Source organism: Garra rufa, chromosome 10, assembly GCF_049309525.1.
Source record: "Garra rufa chromosome 10, GarRuf1.0, whole genome shotgun sequence".
NCBI classification, from domain to species: domain Eukaryota; kingdom Metazoa; phylum Chordata; class Actinopteri; order Cypriniformes; family Cyprinidae; genus Garra; species Garra rufa.
The window spans coordinates 1,236,636-1,255,477 of NC_133370.1; the positions used below are offsets into that span (position 1 = coordinate 1,236,636).

The 18,842-nt window shown below is 31.0% G+C and overlaps 1 protein-coding gene across 1 annotated transcript in view; it reads left to right on the top strand.

Annotated features, from left to right (window-relative positions):
• LOC141344410 (protein APCDD1-like) overlaps nucleotides 1–16,168 on the top strand; it is a 122,599-nt gene extending 106,431 nt beyond the window's left edge. Inside the window, exons 3-5 of the mRNA XM_073849298.1 lie at nucleotides 977–1,496; nucleotides 10,805–11,126; nucleotides 14,460–16,168. Coding sequence (XP_073705399.1) covers nucleotides 977–1,496; nucleotides 10,805–11,126; nucleotides 14,460–14,902 — 1,285 coding nt within the window. The 3' untranslated portion in view covers nucleotides 14,903–16,168. The remainder of the gene's footprint in view (nucleotides 1–976; nucleotides 1,497–10,804; nucleotides 11,127–14,459) is intronic.
• The last annotated feature ends 2,674 nt before the right edge of the window (nucleotides 16,169–18,842 follow it).

Genomic DNA, 18,842 nt, shown 5'->3' on the forward strand with positions numbered 1-18,842 from the left:
ATAATATTTATAATATTATTATCTAATGGAAATATTTTTGACATCATCATTAATTGATTTATAAATCATATTTAGTATATTTTTACTTAATATTTGGTTCGCTAATGTTGTCTGATCCGTGTTTTTTGGTTGAATTATTCCTCGAACACCAGGAATAAATGATTGTATTTTCCGCGGTTTTCAGCTGTGATTTTTATTGTTTTACAAATTTTATTTCAATATTTAAATATTATTTGGTATTATTTAGTATAATTTCTATAGTTATAATATTATATAAATAAATGCAAATCTTATAATATTTATTTAATGAAAAAATGCAGAAAAAATTATTTAATAAAATATTGTTTAACATTGTCATTAATTAGTGATTTATAAATCTTTTAAGATTTTGAATTATTTTTTTTATATTATTTGATGTTTTTATTTTTGTTGCATAAAATGTTATGTACTATAACTTTATAATATCCTTATTTATTGTTTTATGAATCTGATTTAATATTATTTAATTGTTATTTAAAATATTTTAGAAAATGTTATACAATATTATAATTCTTCTTTTTTTTATAAATCTTATTTAAAAAATATCATTTATATAGTTATAATATTATATAAATAAATGTTTTTTTATATTATTTTAAATATTTCCTATTATTTAATACTTGTTAAAAAAATTATATAATGTATAATTTTTATTGTTTTATAAATTTTATTTCAATATTTAAATATTATTTGGTATTATTTTGTATAATTTCTATAGTTATAATATTATATAAATAAATGTAAACATTATATATAATATTTATAATATTATTATTTAATGGAAATATTTTTGACATCATCATTAATTGATTTATAAATCATATTTAGTATATTTTTACTTAATATTTGGTACACTAATGTTGTCTGATCCGTGTTTTTTGGTTGAATTATTCCTCGAACACCAGGAATAAATGAGTGTATTTTCCACGGTTTTCAGCTGCGAGGTTCGTCCGGGTCCGGAGTTCATCACTCGCTCGTACCGCTTCTTTCCCAACAACACGTTCCAGGCCCATCAGTTCTACTACGCCGACAAACACTGCACCTCGCCCACCTACACGCTGCTGGTCCGGGGTCGCATTCGTCTGCGTCAGGCGTCCTGGATCGTGCGCGGCGGCACCGAGGCCGACTATCAGATCCACGGCGTGCGGCTGGTGTGTCACTCGGCGTCCGTGGCCCGGGAGCTCGTCCGGCGGCTGAAGCGCAGCTGTGGAGATCTGGGCTCCTGGTTGCCCAACGTCAGCTACGAGCTCTGGAGCGACGAGGGCGGCTGCGACTGCTCCAGAGGACTGAACTTCTCCATGCACGAGCTGCAGCTGCTGCGGGTGGAGAAACAGTACCTGCACCACAATCTGGATCAGCTGCTGGAGGAGCTGTACCTGGGCGACATTCACACCGAACCCACGCAGAGGATGTTCTACAGACCCTCCAGCTATCAGCCCGCGCTGCAGAACGCACAGGTGAGAACATCTGCAGCTGAGCAATCATATCAACACTGCAGCTAGACTGTGTTTATACAGTGCCTTGCAAAAGTATTCATTTTTGTCACATTTTGTTTTGTTGCGGCATTATGTTAAACTGCTTTAAATGAGTTTTCCCCCACATCAGTTTACACTCCATACACCATAATAATGACAAAGCAAAAACCAGACAAATTTGACAAATGCATTAAAAATCAAACACTGAAATAAGTAGATTGCATAAGTATTCATCCCCTTAACTCAGTCCATAGTTGAAGCAGCTTTACAGCCTCAAGTGTTTTTGGGTCTGATGTGAGCATCTTTGCACATCTGCATTTGGCAATTATCTGCCATTCTTTGCCTCACCTTTTCACCTCTCCATCTCTGTCAGCTTGGACATTTTCTAGAGTCCTAGTTGTTCCAATGGTCTTCCATTATGGAGAATGCTTCTGTCAACCTTCAATGCAGCAGATTTGTTTCTGAACTCTTCTCTAGATCATCGCCTTAACGCAAGTCTGTCACTGAGCTCTACAGGCAGTTATCTTGGTTTTTGCTCTGATCTGCATTTTCAGCTGTTAGACCTTTTCTGAGAGGTGTGTGTCTTTCTAAATCAGACTCATTCAAATGAATTTGCCACAGTTTAACTCCACTCCAAGTGTAGGAACATCTAGAAGCAATATGAATGCTCCTGAGATACATTTCGAGTTTCCCAGAAAAGGGTATGAATACTTATGCAACGGGATCTTTTCAGTTTTTTATTTCTAATAAATTTGCACAAATGTTAAAAACCTATTTTTTGCTTTGATGTTTTAAATTGATGTGGGAAAAAAAGTAATTTAAAGTAGTTTAACATAAGGCAGCAACATAACATAAAATGTGAAAAAGAAAATGAAGGGGTATGAATCATTTCTCAAGGCACTGTAGATGCTGATATTTGAGATCTTGAGGGCAGTGGTTCTGTAGATTGTCAAAAAGGTTCTTTAGATTATTAAAAGGCTTTTAACACTGAGAAAAAATGGTTCTTTTAAGAACGGTTCACTGAAAGGTTTTTTGGGAAACTAGAAATGATTGTTCTATGGCATTGCTGCAAAACCCTCTTTTGAAATCCTTATTTATAAATAGTATTTAAAATGATTTAATATAATTTTTTTTTTTTATATATAATTTAATATTAATGATATTTATTATTGTCTAAAATATTTAATATTAGTATGTATTATTATTAATATTTTTGAATATTGGTGTAATTTATTGTCATATAAAATATATAATATTAGGTATTATTTTAGAGTTGTTATTTAATATAATTACTGTTATTTATTATTGTGTAAAAAAGTAAATTATTATTATGATTTAATTAGTTTAATTTAATTAGAATTTAATTAGTATTTTTTATTGTGTAAAATATGTTTGTATTTTTATAAATATTATTTAATATTAGTATTGTTTATTATTTGATAAAAATGTATCGTTTCATAGCAATATGCTTATTATGTCTTATAATTATTTAATATTAGTATTATTTATTACTCTTTAAAAATATTTACTATTGTTATTATTTATGTATTTTAAAAAATAATTCTTAATATTGCTTAATATTGGAATTTTTTTGTTGTATGAATTTTGTTGCTCTAAATAATATTTAAATTTTAGTTAAGCTTGTAGTAAGCGGTTTTTGGATTTTTATTCGTTTCTGTTTTTTTTCTAGTGTATATAAATGTATATATAGTAGATAGTATAATAAATGTAATAAGTAGTATATGTTTTATTTATTTATGAATTTGTGTTTTTTAAGTTTAATATTTTTTATTGTTGTTTAAAAGACTTTGTATTACTACTACATATTATTTGATAAGAAGTATTTAATATTTAATTGTATTATTATTATTATTGTATAAATGTATGTTTTTTATTTAAAAATGTAATATTTATTTATTATTAATTTTGTTTATTTTTTTATTCAAAATAATGCTTATTATCTATTATTGTAATTATTATAATTATTTAATATTAGTATTATTTATTATTGTTTAAAATATTTACTTTATGTATAACTTTTAAAAAATAGTTATTATTTAATATTAGAATGATCTATTGTATGAAATATTTAATGTTTTTTTTAAATAATATTTTATGTCTTTATTATTTATGATATATATATATATATATATATATATATATATATATATATATATATATATATATATATATTTTTTTTTTATATTTTTTTATTTATTAGTTGTGTGTGTTTTTTTTATTTAACTTTTAGTTATTATATTTTTAGTCTTTATTATTTATTATATATATATATATATATATATATATTTTTTTTTTTTTTTTTTTTTCCCCAAATATATTTTTAAGTATATATTTTTTTATTTATTAGTTGTGTGTTTTTTTTTTATTTAACTTTTAGTTATTATAGTGCTTTAATTTTAAATAAAAATTTGAAATATTGCCTAGGCAGCTAGCTGAAATAAAATAAGTTTGCCGTTTTTTATATTTTATTTCAGTTAGGGTTTTATGTTATTTATATAAAATTATTTTTTTTATGGTTTTAGCTTTTGTTAACAATAATAACCCTGCTTCTTATCAAATGTGCTTTTGTTGTGCTGTAAAAATATGAAAATATTCTAAAACTTTCTAATAAACTATATAGCACAAAAAAACTTTTTTTTAATAAAAGTAATTTACAAAATCATCAAATGTTTGTAGATTTAGTTGTATCTTGTCAACTAAAGTCAATGCTTGTTGTCTCTGCTGGAGCTGCTGGAGATCTGAATAGGTTTGTTCTCTGATCCAGAGGATCCTTGAGGGTTTTCCATCTGTTACGATTGGATGAGATGAACTTTGAGCCTGAGGTTTGTGATTTACGAGCTGTTGTGAATGGGCTGTGGTTTCAGTGCTGGTCGGGTTATCACCGAACGTCTCTGTTTACATCTCAGACGAAGCGAGGCTCTCTCTTGCTCTCCATCAGGATGTGATGTGAAATGTTTAGCTTTCTGCTCGATCGCTCCTTCATTTGGCAAAGCTTTACAGGGAGACTCGCAATAATAATGATAAAAGAGAAGACGGCGGCCTCGCTCTCCTCTCACATAAACCAAAGCTCATTCTGGATGAAATAATGTCGCGGCGCTCGGCTTTAAGTAAATATGGCTCAGCTTACATCTGAGGGTCAGTCTCTCGTTTGTGCTTAGAGTCAGAGCTGAGGAAGAAAGCAAAAAATAGTCTTAGAAAGATGAACGGAAAATTTGACTGATGCACATTTTGTTGTTCTGATGGGTCATTCCGTGTCAGATCAACCAATTTTCATAAACGGTTCAAATTTTTGTTTTTGCTAATATTTTTACTAAAGAAAGTTAGACATGTATTGTGATTAAAGCCAAGATATTAAATGTCATGGTAGTGTTGGGCGATATGCTCAATTTTCATATCGCCCTATCGTCAGCCTGAGAGATCGCCGATACACGATACTATCGTGCTAATTTAATTAATTATCCATGTACTAAATTCCTTATTCGTTTTGTAAAGGTAGACTTTCTTTTGGCATATGATTAAGTTGTGCGTGTACAGAGCTCTCACTGTAGATCTGCCGGAGTTGTTCAAGTTACTTTCGGTTTCATTCTCTGCTATCGTCAGTGAGTGAGTTGTAAATGTGCGTGCCAGAATGTAAATGAATGAATCTTTCTTTACCCGTCATATTGCGAGTATGTTACCGCTGTATGTCTGACCGTTATCATCAGGTGATGTTGTAGTTCAGTTCATATTGAAGGCGGAGAAGAGATGCGCGTGTAATTCACGTGCGTATGTTTTGCGCCATCTGATCGCATCGTAATTCTAATTAACGCCTATAGACGTTACTGAGATGAATGTTTATGTTTACTATATACAGACTGATTATGATACATCGTAATTAATTCAGCCTGAACCAGGTTTTACTACCTCTGTTATCCTAATGACTGCAATGCTAATATAATATAACACTCCCTTTAGAATCTACCACCGTACTGTATGATGAAAATCTCCCATTTTCACTGCACGAGGTGCGTTAAGGCGCTGTGGCCTCTCTATGCGTGTGTTTATACCGCGGCAAGTTTCTGAAGCATCCTAGAACAGACTCTCTGTGCTGCATTGCTAATGTTAAGTTCTTTGTTGACGGATAATAATAATAATCGTCTAACTATCGTCAAAGGCATCAGCAACAGGCGATATCTCTGACTATCGTCGATACACGATACTATCGTCTATCGGCACAACCCTATGTCATGGATGAATTTTCACTGAGTAATCCATTATTTTGTGGAGGGGGCGCAAAATGCCAATTTTCACATTAGATTCAGAGTCAAGTTACAGGGGGGTAAAAATGACTTTAGAAAGATGGCAGCATCTTAATGTTATTTTTACACAGAGATTGGTCGCTCTATTAGTAAAATCAGCTGACTTTAGCAATCTTTGTTGCATTATGTGCCAATGGTGACCATTCAAAAATGAGGAAACGGCACTTTCAAATTTTTTTCCCAAAGTTTGCATGCCTGTAATTTAAGAAGTATTAAAGATATCTTAATGTCCTTTTACTCATTGGCTCTTGACAAACTTTCCTTTTGGCATCTTTATTTTTAATCCCCTGTACATTTTGGTTCCAGAGATATTGGAATTTCAATATGGCTCCAGGAGTAAATCCTTAAAATGTACACATTTTCAGTAGTCAAAAACCAAATGTGGGTCAGTTTGCAAAAATGTGACATTTCTTTTCTTTTAAAGGAAAAGAGGAATGTCTGAAGAACAAATAATATTGAAACTAGAGATGTATCCCGTTTTTTCTGTCAAAACAACTGCATTTTTCATTTTCATTTTTTTCAAAGTTTGCATGCCTGTAACTCAAGAAGTATTAAAGGTATTGTAATATAATTTTAGATTCTAGTTGTTAATAAACTTTTCTTTTGGCTTTCCAATTTTCAAGGTCCTACGTTGTTCATTCCCAGAGATATGGGGATCTCAGTGATGCTCCATGTCCAGATGTTACTCATTTTCAGTGGTCGAAAAACCAAATATTGTTCACTTTGTATACAGCTGATACTTATTTTATTTACAGAACAATGTCCGAAGAAGAAATAATGTCGAAATTGGAATTGTGTTTTGTTTCCTTCTATCAGTTTTATTGCATAGAAAAGGAAAGTTTGTTAAGAGCCAATATCTAAATAGGCATTAAGATATCTGTAATACATCTTGAGTTACAGAAAAACTTGAAAAGTGTTGTTTCCCCATTTTTGAATGGTCACCTTTGGCACATAATGCAACAAAGATTGCTAAAGTCAGCTGATTTTACTAATAGAGCGACCAATCTCTGTGTAAAAATAACATTATGATGCTGACATCTTTCTAAAGTCATTTTTACCCCCCTGTAACTTGACCCCCTCTACAAAAAAGTGGATTACTCAGTAAATATTCATCCATGACATTTAGTCCTAGACTAAAATGTAAGTCTGAGCTGTTTCAACTGAAATAAAATTGCACTGATTGATTTTAAAATATATCAGTGCCTTTGTTTTGTCTCAAGATGCACACCAGTAATGTTTTTTTCTAAGCATGTTTATAAAAATGACTTAAATGTCCTAATTGAACTATGGCCTAATCCTGGCTTAGTCTAAGCCCTGTCTGTGAAACCGGGCCTGAGTGTTTTGGCTTTCATCACTACACATGTCTATCTTTCTTCAGTAAAAAATATTAGCAAAATCTAAAATGTTAGCCGGGGACCTCTGGTTAATTTTGACATGGAATGACCCAGATGATGATAATACTGAACGTAAACAAATGTGGAAAAACTCAGTCTGTTTTTAGTTTCTCGACTTTGTGATCAGAATTTATGTCTGTTGAAAACTAGTCCAGATGATTCACAGACAGAACTACTGTAAATATACAGTACTGCGTACGGATAAATCTAGTTTACATGCTGCTAATCGCCTTTAAATAAACTCTTCTAATGAATTACAGCTGCTAAACACATCCAGATGGTTACATTCAGAGCTCATTTTTTAAGTTTCAAAAAGAAGTCAGTTTGAATGTATCGCTTATCATTTGAAAGTATCATTTACAGTTTAAAAAGTATCATTTAAAGTTTTAAAAGTATCAAAAGTATTACAGTTTTTACACTTTGAATGTATCATTTACAGATTGAAAATATCATTTACAGATTAAAAAGTATTATTTATAGTTTAAAAAGTATCATATGTGACCCTGGACCACAAAACCAGTCATAAGGTTAAATTTTACAAAACTGAGATATATACATCGATATATATACTATTGATGTATAGTTTGTTAGGATAGGACAATATTTGGCCGAGATACATCTATTTGAAAATCTGGAATCTAAGGGTGCAAAAAATCAAAATACTGAGAAAATCGCCTTTAAAGTTGTCCAAATTAAGTTCTTAGCAATGCATATTACTAATCAAAAAATACATTTTGATAGGTTTACAGTAGGAATTTTACAAAAAATCTTAATGTAACATGATCTTTACTTAATTTCCTAATGATTTTTGACATAAAAGCAAAATCAATAATTTTGACCCATACTATGTATTTTTGGCTATTGCGACAAATATACCCCAGCGACTTAAGACTGGTTTTGTGGTCCAGGGTCACATATACAGATTGAAAGTATCATTTACAGTTTTTATACTTTGAATGTATCGTTTACAGTTAAAAAGTATCATTTACAGTTTTAAATTGATCATTTACAGTTTAAAAGTATCATTTTACAGTTTAAAAAGTATCATTTACAGTTTTTATACTTTGAATCTATCATTTACAGTTAAAAAGTATCATTTAAAGTTTTAAAAGTATCAAAAGTATTACAGTTTTTACACTTTGAAAATATCATTTACAGATTAAAAAGTATTATTTACAGTTTAAAAAGTATCATTTACAGTTTTAACATTGAATCTATCATTTACAGTTAAAAAGTATAATTTACAGTAAAAAAAATCATTTACAGTTTAAAAAGTATCATTTACAGTTTGAAAGTGTCATTTTAAAGTTTAAAGAGTATCATTTTCTTCTTTTACCTCAAAGTTGATGCTGCTAAAAAGCAAGCATTTATTTTAAACGTTTTTATTATATATTTGTATTTTTTATTACTTTTTTAGAAATTAAGTCTTCCGCTCACCAAAGCTGCATGTATTTGATTAAAAATACAGTAAAAACAGTAAAATTCTAAAATATTATTAGAATTTAAAATCGCTGTTTTCTATGTGAATATCTAGTGAAATGTAATTTATTCCTGTGATGCGCAGCTGAATTTCCAGCATCATTACTGCAGTCTTCAGTGATCATTCAGAAATCATTGTAATATGCTGCTCAACAAACATTTGTTCTCTCTCTGTAACTCTCTCAATAAAGCCATTCTGAATAGAATTAGTGTTGTTGGGCATTAAAGTATAATGTTTTTTGTAAAAGACGCTTTAAACAGAGCTTTCAAGAGAAGAGAAGAGAAGAGAAGACAGGCTGCTTTGTTCGACTGCTTGTTTTTGTGACACACAAACCAGCTTCGCTCATAAAATGTTAATATAGAAATTCCTCTTTCTGGAAAGATGTTTCCTTCTTTGATGTGCTGCTGAAATGGTTTGCAGAATCAGCCACAGAGAGCTTGAAAACAGAAGAATCAGCCGCAGTTTTCATTCAGAATCTCCTGGATCCGTTTGAGTCCGGTCGGGCCGCAGACGTGATGGGAGTCTGACTGTTCTCATTAGCGAATCGCTCCTTATTTAGCCGCTGGACGGACGTGATTGCAGTTCCAGCCCGTGTCCCGCTGCTGTTTTGGGAGTGTCAGTGAGCTGATTGGTGGTTTTCTGGGCGGATCAGAGCCGGGCGTCACGTGAGCGGCTGTTTTCTGTGCGGTTGCGTTTTATTGATTGTGTATTAATAGAAACATAACTAGTTTACTCTGTGTTTTGCAGGGGGAAAAGCTCTTTTTGTTGGCCATCATGAGTATGTTTCAGGGTCTTAAAAACACTTCTCTTTCAAAGTGTTGATGTACTTTTAATTATGATTATACAGAAGACTATTTGAACAAATATGAGCAAACAGTTTCAATGTATCATCACAGTTTTACACTTTGAATGTATTATTTACAGCTTGAATGTATCATTTTAGATTTAAAAGTATCATTTACAGTTTTTTACAGTTTAAGTGTATAATTTAGTTTATAAGTATTAAGTTTATAAGTATTATTTACAGTTTTTACACTTTGAATGTATAATTTACACTTTAAATATATCATTTACATTTAAAAAAATACCATTTACTGATTAAAAAGTATCATTTGCAGTTTTTACACTTTGAGTGTATCATCTACAGTTTGAATGTATCATTTACATTAAAAAATCATTTACAATTTAAAAAGTATAATTTACAGTTTTTACAGTTTTAGTGTATAATTAGTTTAAAAATATTTACAGTTTTAGAAAGTATTTACAGTTTTTACACTTTGAATGTACAATTTACAGTTTGCACGTATCATTTACAGTTTAAAAAGAAGTATTATTTACTGATTAAAAAGTATAATTTACAGTTTTTACACAATGATATTTATTTGTAGATTTTTATAAACATTTTATAAACATATATATAATACCAAAAAATCTTAACAGTCAACATAGACTTTATCTTATTAAAAAGGTTATTTGTAAATGATCTTAAGATAAAAAATATCTTTAAAAAAATGTATCAGTTGTACATTCTAATAAAAAATATAAACATTAAACTAATCAAAAACCTTTATTTTTCTCATCAAAAAACATTTTTATATGTCAGCCAAACATTTTTTTCTTAATACACTTTGAAATATATCACATACAGTTTAAAACATAATTTACATTTTAAAAAGTATCATTTACGGTTTTTACATTTTGAATGTATCATTTACACTTTGAATGTAAAATGTGTCTTCTTTCACCTCAAAATTGATGCTGCTAAAAAGCATTAATATTTTTCATTATATATTTATGTTTTTTATGACATTTTTGGAGATGAAATCCATTAACTGTAAATATCACACAGTAACAAAAAACATGCTTTTCATAAATTTCATCATTGCGTTTCCTTTTTTTTTTCCAAACATAAAACATATACTCTAAAATGAACCTCAGTAGGCTATACGTTGCTATCAGACTGAAAAATGAAAACTTGTACCAGATTGAAATACAAGCCTGCATTAGATGCATTGAAGTGGTTTGTGATGGAGTGTAATCGATTGCTGCTGATTATGAGTGGAGTGTAATGTAATGCTGGGTCACGTCTGTTTTCAGAATCACGATGTCAGCTGCATGGCCTGCCGTATCGTGTCACGATCAGACGAGTTTCACCCGCCCGTCCTCCCGCCGCAGCCCGACCTGACGGTGACCCTGACCGGCCACTGGGCGTCCCGCCGCTGCGAGGTCCGGCCCGAGGTTCTGTTCCTCACGCGCCACTTCATCTTCCACGACAACAACCAGACGTGGGAGGGTCACTATTATCACTACTCCGACCCGGCCTGCAAACACCCCACCTTCAGCCTTTACGCCCGCGGACGATACAGCCGAGGCCTGCGCTCCACACGCGTCATGGGCGCCACTGAGTTTGTCTTCAAAGGTGACACATTTTAATTTGACATCAGAACTCCTTGCAAACACGTGCCTTGGGTTTTTATTATGGTGCACTAAGTATTTAAAAAAATATATATTTCTATGCCAAAAAATTTATTATTAATATAAATAAATATAAATCTTAATGGTTCTAAACATAAAAAAAATCTGAATTGTAACAGTCTAAAACAAAGATATTTATAGATTTATATATATTTATAGATATTTTATTTATTGAAATATTTACATATATTTCTCTGAAAAAATAAAATAAAAAATGCATATAACATCTTAAAAATCTTAATCGTCTGAAACATAGTTATTTATAGATTTTCATAAATAGTTTATAGATATTTGTTTATGGATATATATAATGCTATATGTATGTATGTATGTGTATATATATATATATATATATATATATATATATAATGCTATATATATATATATATATACACACACACACACACATAATTTTTTTTTTCAGAATATTTAAATACTTAGGAAATTGTATGTGTGTGACCCAGGACCACAAAACCATTCATAAGGGTCCATTTTGATTAAGCATTGATAAAATGTGAATAAATAAGTGTCTTTTTTTTTTTTTAAAGTGGCCGAGATACAACCATTTGAAAATCTGGAATCTGAGGGTTTTAAAGTTGTCCAAATGAAGTTCTTAGCAATGCATATTACTAATCAAAAATTAAGTTTTGGTATATTTAGGGTAGGAAATTGACAAAATATCTTTATGGAACATGATCTTTACTTAATATCCTAATGATTTTTGGCATAAAAGAAAAATCTATCATTTTGACCCATACAATGTATTTTTGGCTATTGCTACAAATATACCTGTGCTACTTTCATTTTGTGCACCAGAATCACATATGGCAAAAAAAGGCCAAAATATATTTTTAATATGCCAAAAATGTGTTGTAAACAGTAAAGCTTGATAAAATATATTTTTGAAATTGATAATATATGTGACTATGGACCACAAAACCAGTTCATTTTCCAGTCAATTTTTTAAAACTGAGATTCAGTGGAGATACAACTATTTTAAAATCTGGGATCTGAGGGTGCAAAAAATCTAAATATTGAGAAAATCACCTTTAAAAGTTGTCCAAATGAAGTTCTTAGCAATGCAGATTTTAGACATATTAGTTTTGATATATTTACAGTAGGAAATGTACAAAATATTTTCATAGAACATGATCTTTACTTAATATCCTAATGATTTTTGGCATAAAAGAAAAATCGATCATGTATTGTTGGCTATGGCTACACATATACCCATGTGACTTTAGACTCCAGGTTTGTGCTCCAGGGTCACAAATAATGATTCAAACAATTAAAAAAAGTATACTCTTAATGGTTCAAAACATTAGCTTTATGTGTAATATGTGCATATGTGACCTGATCCAGCAAAAATGAGTCACAGTAACCCAAATTTCAAAACTGAGATTTTGGTATCAGCAGAAAGAGGATCTTTAAAATGATATTCAAAGTCATACCTTGAATGGGTTTAAACCTGAAAAAATTGCTTTTAAAGTTTTTTTTTTTTTGCCCGTCTTTTTTTTTTTGTTGATATCTTTCCAAATCTATTGCATTTAAAGAGATAAGCTATTTATTTTACTGCTTAATTTAACCAAAGACATTTGTGACCCTGGAGCACAAAACCAGTCTTAAGTCGCTGGGGTATATTTGTAGCAATAGCCAAAAATACATTGTATGGGTCAAAATTATGGATTTTTCTTTTATGCCAAAAATCATTAGGAAATTAAGTAAAGATCATGTTCCATGAAGATTTTTTGTAAAATTCCTAATGTAAACCTATCAAAATGTAATTTTTGATTAGTAATATGCATTGCTAAGAACTTAATTTGGACAACTTTAAAGGTGATTTTCTCAGTATTTTGATTTTTTTGCACCCTCAGATTCCAGATTTTCAAATAGATGTATCTCGGCCAAATATTGTCCTATCCTAACAAACCATACATCAATAGAAAGCTTATTTACTGAGCTTTCATATGACGTATAAATCTCATTTTTGTAAAATGTAACCTTATGACTGGTTTTGTGGTCCAGGGTCACATTTGTATATATATAAATGCAATTAAACCAGGCTGAAGCTCAAATCTTTTCAATTTAAGTATTTATTTGACTAAATGCTTTCCGTTGATCGGCGTTTATGCCACTGTTTCTTACGTGTCAGTTATCTGGACTACCAAACTTTGGGAGATTATTTTTGAATGTCTGTTCTTTGAAATGAGCTAAAAAAAAAATTTTCATCGTTTTTCCACATTAACGGCTGCATCTTCAAATAGAAGGTTGCAATTTCCGGGTGATTTGGGGTCACATATATCAGGGTTTCTGCGGGGTCTTAAAAAGTCTTAAAAAGTCTAAAATTTAAAAATCAAAATTTTAGGCCTTAAAGTCTTAAATTCGCTGTTCTAGGTCTTAAATAATTTCACACAGGTCTTATTTTTCCGATGTCCATGTAACGCTACCTCTAAAGCTCATTTAAATTCTCTTTTTGTTGTTTCCGTGGTGTTGTAGTTCTTTATTTCACTATTCCAAATATAAATTGCTGAATTTAAACTACAAATGAGACCAGCATGCAATAGCCAATCAGCTTTCTGTTATTGGCGCGAGTCTCTCTCGGATTGTACCGCAGAAGTCAAATGGATTTAACTTTTTAGCTATGATACTGGGCTTGGAAAAACTGAATATAGGGCTTGGCTAAAGCCAGTTGCTAACAACTGTAGATTTTTTTCTCCCTCTGTGGAAGTTTCTGCGTCTTCAGACAGAATCGCAGTATTTATATAACATTTATAATATATATATTTATAAATCAATAAATGTATTTAAAACATTAATCTCACTTTTAATTTTGCAGTGTAAATTATGTAATCTCACTGCTAACAGCCATTTAGAATTTATTGATAAATTCATAAAATACATTTCAAAGGTACGCATACATTTCAAAAGTTAAAAAAAAAAATCGCTTCAGAATTTTTTTTTTTACATCAGATATTTCTAGTGGTGCTTTTATGGGGATATTTTGTGTGGAATAGTATCTGCTGATATGGAAAGTCCACTGTATATCGTAGTAATAAATTTAATTTATGACAGCCATGAAATTGTGTTTACTTTTTACATTAAACACATTAAGTATCACATATGCATGTAATATAATATCTATTTCCATTACAGGTTTAGGTCTTAAATTTCATATAAGGTGGTATTAAAAAGGTCTTAAAAAGTCTTAAATTTCACTTGTTCATATCTGCAGAAACCCTGTATATTGTGAAGTATCTGTCTGTTTGTGACGTTCCAGTGAACCACATGCGGGTGATGCCGATGGATCTGGCGACCACGTCTCTGCTGAACGTGTTTAACGGAAACGGCTGCGGGGTCCAGGGCTCGTGGGCGGCGGGCGTGGAGCAGGACGTCACTCCGACCAACGGCTGCGTGGCGCTGGGGATCCGCCTCCCGCACACCGAGTACGAGCTCTTCCGCGTGGAGCGGGACGCAGACGGACGATACCTGCTGTTCAACGGCCAGCGGCCCAGCGACGGCTCCAGCCCCGACCGGCCCGACCGACGACCCACGTCCTACCAGACGCCGCTGGTGCAGTGCTCCGCCGGCGGACACAGGTCAGAGGTCAGCGCCACGCACCGCTCGCACCGCCTCAGCGACGGTTGCCGGGCAGGTTACCGTGAGGATCTGACGATAACAGCCGTGCTCTGGAGTTTGGCGTTTATGGGGTTTTTTGGCTGAGAGACGTACAAACCAACAGACGATTGTGACCCAGAATGCACTTGAGTTGTCCGTCAGACGAGACGAGACGATTGAAAACCGCTGCACGCCAGGAACCGCACTTTATGAGAACGAAGCCCAGCGCTTTCACTCCTGATGGGACTTCAAACACATGAGTTCTGAAGGGAAAAATCAGCCAGAAATAAAGATTCTGTCATTGTTGATTTCTTCATAGAGTTCATAGAGACCAGAAAGTGAGCAGGTTTGACAAAAATGATGACAGATCTTTCATTTGTGGGTGTTTTTGTCTTGTTCGAGTGAGATGTAAATATATGAGCTATTTTTCTACGTGAGCGAGACGAGTTTGAGACGACGATCTGAACATTTTAAGGCCTACGTGGAAGGAAAGGGAACTATTTTAACTGTAGATAATCACTGCTGACTTATACTTCAACTTTTGGTACTTCAGTTTCAAACGTCCTGAATCGTGAGGTGAAAAGAAAAATCAAGGTGGGAAAAAATAATGATTCCTGAAGCAAAGTCCAAAGGTTTTGTTTCTAATTTTTTTTTGTCTTTCACCAAAAACATTTTCTCTCATCCAAAATCATTTTTCATCTTATCCCTCCCGCAAAAAACTTTTTTTAATCTCATCCAAAAAAAGCAAAAAATGTATCTCACCGAAAACTTCTCATTCAAATTTTTATCCTATATATATATATATAAACATTTTTTACTTCTTTTTTTTTTAAATCGTTTTTAAAAAGACCAAATCGTGAGATAAAACATGAAATTATGATTTACTAAATCCAAATTATGACTTGAAATTACTACTTGTAATAAATAACTTGCTTAAGTTGTGGTGAAAATGGGCTTCCATATTATGGTAAAAAAAAAAATCATGCTTTAAAAAAATCAAAATTATGACATACTTCAGTCATCAAAAAAAAAAAAAAAATAAATAAAAAAATGTTTTTATCTTATCCCCCCCCCCCAAATCGTCTAGAAACAATTTCATTTTTATAGCTTCAAAAAAACATTTATCTCATCCATTTGTCAGCCAAAAAACGTTTTTTCCTCATTGAAAACCTTTTTTAATCTCATTCACAAAAAACAAAACAAAAAAAACTAAAAATGTATCTGTATTTTTATCCTATTTAAAAGAATTTTTAACTCCGCAAAAAAACATTTTTATCTCATCCAAAAAATTGTTAAGATAAAAAAAATCTTCTCAGATAATCTAATCTGTATAGATCTTTTTGTACATATATGTATATATATATATATATATTTTTTTTTTTTTTTTTTTTTGCCCATTTTTTGTTGATATCTTAACTCAGCAAAAAAAAAACATTTTTATCTCATCCAAAAAAATTTTTGTCAAAAAACTTTGTATAAAAAAAAATAATAATAAAGAAAATGTTTACACTTCATCCCCAAAATCTTTTTTTAAAAGGTCGAAATCGTGAGATAGAAATATGAAATTATGACTTACTTAAATTGTGGCAAAAACGGGCTTCTATACTATGGTAAAAAAAAATAAAAAAATAATGCCTTAAAAAGTTGAAATTGTGACTTTAGTTGACAGTGAACTTTTTGTCTCATAATTATGACTTAAGTAATAATTTTCCATTTTTAAGGCATGAATTTTTTTCTTACGTGGTGAATTTTTTTCATTTCTTTCCAAAAAAAAATCTCATTAGACACATTTTTTTATATCTCTTCAAAAAAACAACATTTATCTCAACCATTTGTCAGCCAACATTTTTTCCTCATCAAAAACAATGTCTCATTCAAATTTTAACTCTTCAAAAAAAGTTTATCTCATCCAAAAACCTTTTTTTGTCAAAAACTTGTTCTCATAAAAATATAAAGAAAATATTTACTCTGCATCCCCCAAATTTTTCTCATCGAAATTATGACTTCAAATGATGAAATTTTGAGAAAAAAGTTGAATTATGATTTCAAAAATTGAAATTGAGATAAAAAGGTGAAATTATGACTTTAAATAGTCGATAGTGAATTTTTTTATCTCGTAATTATGACTTATGTAATGATTTTTCATTTTTAAGGCATGATTTTTTTTTTCTTACATAGTGGAAATCTACGGAAGTTTTTTTTTTTTTATCTCACCCCCCCCCCCCAATTATTTTTATTAGAAACATTTTATATCCTATCAAAAAATGTATCTCAAATTTTTATCCTATTTAAACACAATAACTCATCAAAAATATTTTTTATCTCATCCAAAAAAAAAAAATTGTCTAATCAGAAACGGCTTTTAAATTTCATCCAAAACTTTTTTTTTTTTTTTTTCTCATCAAAAAACATTTTAAGAACAATTAAAAAGTTTTGAAGCATGAATAAGTCATCTTAGGTCTTTGACTTTTTCCACCTTGATTTTTTTTCTTGTGGTTGTGGTTCAGGTCTTGTGTGTTTTGAGTTTGTGCCAGATGCTGTTCAGGCCAGTAGACGATCACTGACTCTCCAGAACTGACTGACACTCATCCGCTCTCAAACATGAGGATGAAGAGCTCAAATGCAATGAATGATGAGTTTGCAAAGCATTCCAGCTGCCATGAGTTCTACAAAGACTTGATGAAGATGACGGATGAATCGGTCATGAATTACTGAAGACTCAGTTAATGTTTTTCAAAATAATACATTTAGTCGTTCTAACATTGAAGATCATTCATTTTCATGTTTTCGTTGTATATAATGATGATGGACTTTGTTTCAATCCTGAAAGCACAACAGGAACCAGAATTAGAATTTAACAGAATAAACGTCTCCTGCTTTATTCTCACGCTTTACGTTTGAGTTGAAATAATATTTCTGTATGATGTTTTGTTTTAGTGTCTGTTGAACTCAAGCGTGTATTAAGATCCACTTTTATCAATCACACACCGACATCGTCCAAAAAACTGGATCGTTCAAATCAAATAAAGCAGTGTTTTTAATCATTACATTCTTTAAACCATGTATTAAAAAACAGAATTACAGTGAAAAATAAATGAATGAAACTTGAACATGATTGTTTGTCTCTATAAATTTGCTAGAATTTTTTTTTTTTAATTTAAGAAGTGTTCAGTCTGCAGGTGAATTGGGATAAATAATTTTATTAATTATTAATTTATAGATTTATAGATATGAATTTATCCCCGCTCAACTGCAGACTGAAAACTACAACTGAGTTTTAGTGCCACATTAAGAAATACAAAAAATCTAAGATTACGAGATTAGTAAAACTAAGATTATTCCCAAAATATTTTTACTCTCGAAAAATTCCGACTTTTCTCCTAAAATATTTTGACTTTTCTCCCCAAATAATTTAACTCTCGAAACATTTCGACTTTACTCCCGAAAAATTTCAACTATAGTCCCGAAATATTTTGACTTTACTCCTGAAATATTTTTATTCTTGAAAAATTTTGACTTTACTCCCAAAATATTTCAACTTTATTCCCGAAATATTTTTACTCTCGAATCATTTCGACTTTACTCCTGAAAAATTTCAACTATACTCCCGAAATATTTTGACTTCACTCCCAAAATTTTTTGACTTTACTCTTGAAAAATTTCGACTTTATTCCCAAAATATTTTGACTTTACTTCCAAAATACCTTTACTCTCGAACAAAATTCTATACTCCCGAAATATTTTGACTTTACTCCCGAAATATTTTTACTCTCAAAAAATTTTCGTGGACTTTTCTCCTGAAACATTTTTACTCTCGAAAAATTATAACTTTACTCCCAAAATATTTTTACTCCTGAAACATTTCAACTATACTCCCAAAATATTTTGACTTTACTCCTGAAATATTTTTATTCTTGAAAAATTTTGACTTTACTCCCAAATTATTTCAACTTTATTCCCGAAATATTTTTACTCCCAAAATAATTTAACTCAAAAAATATTTTGACTTTACTCCCAATATATTTAGACTTTTCTTCTGAAATAT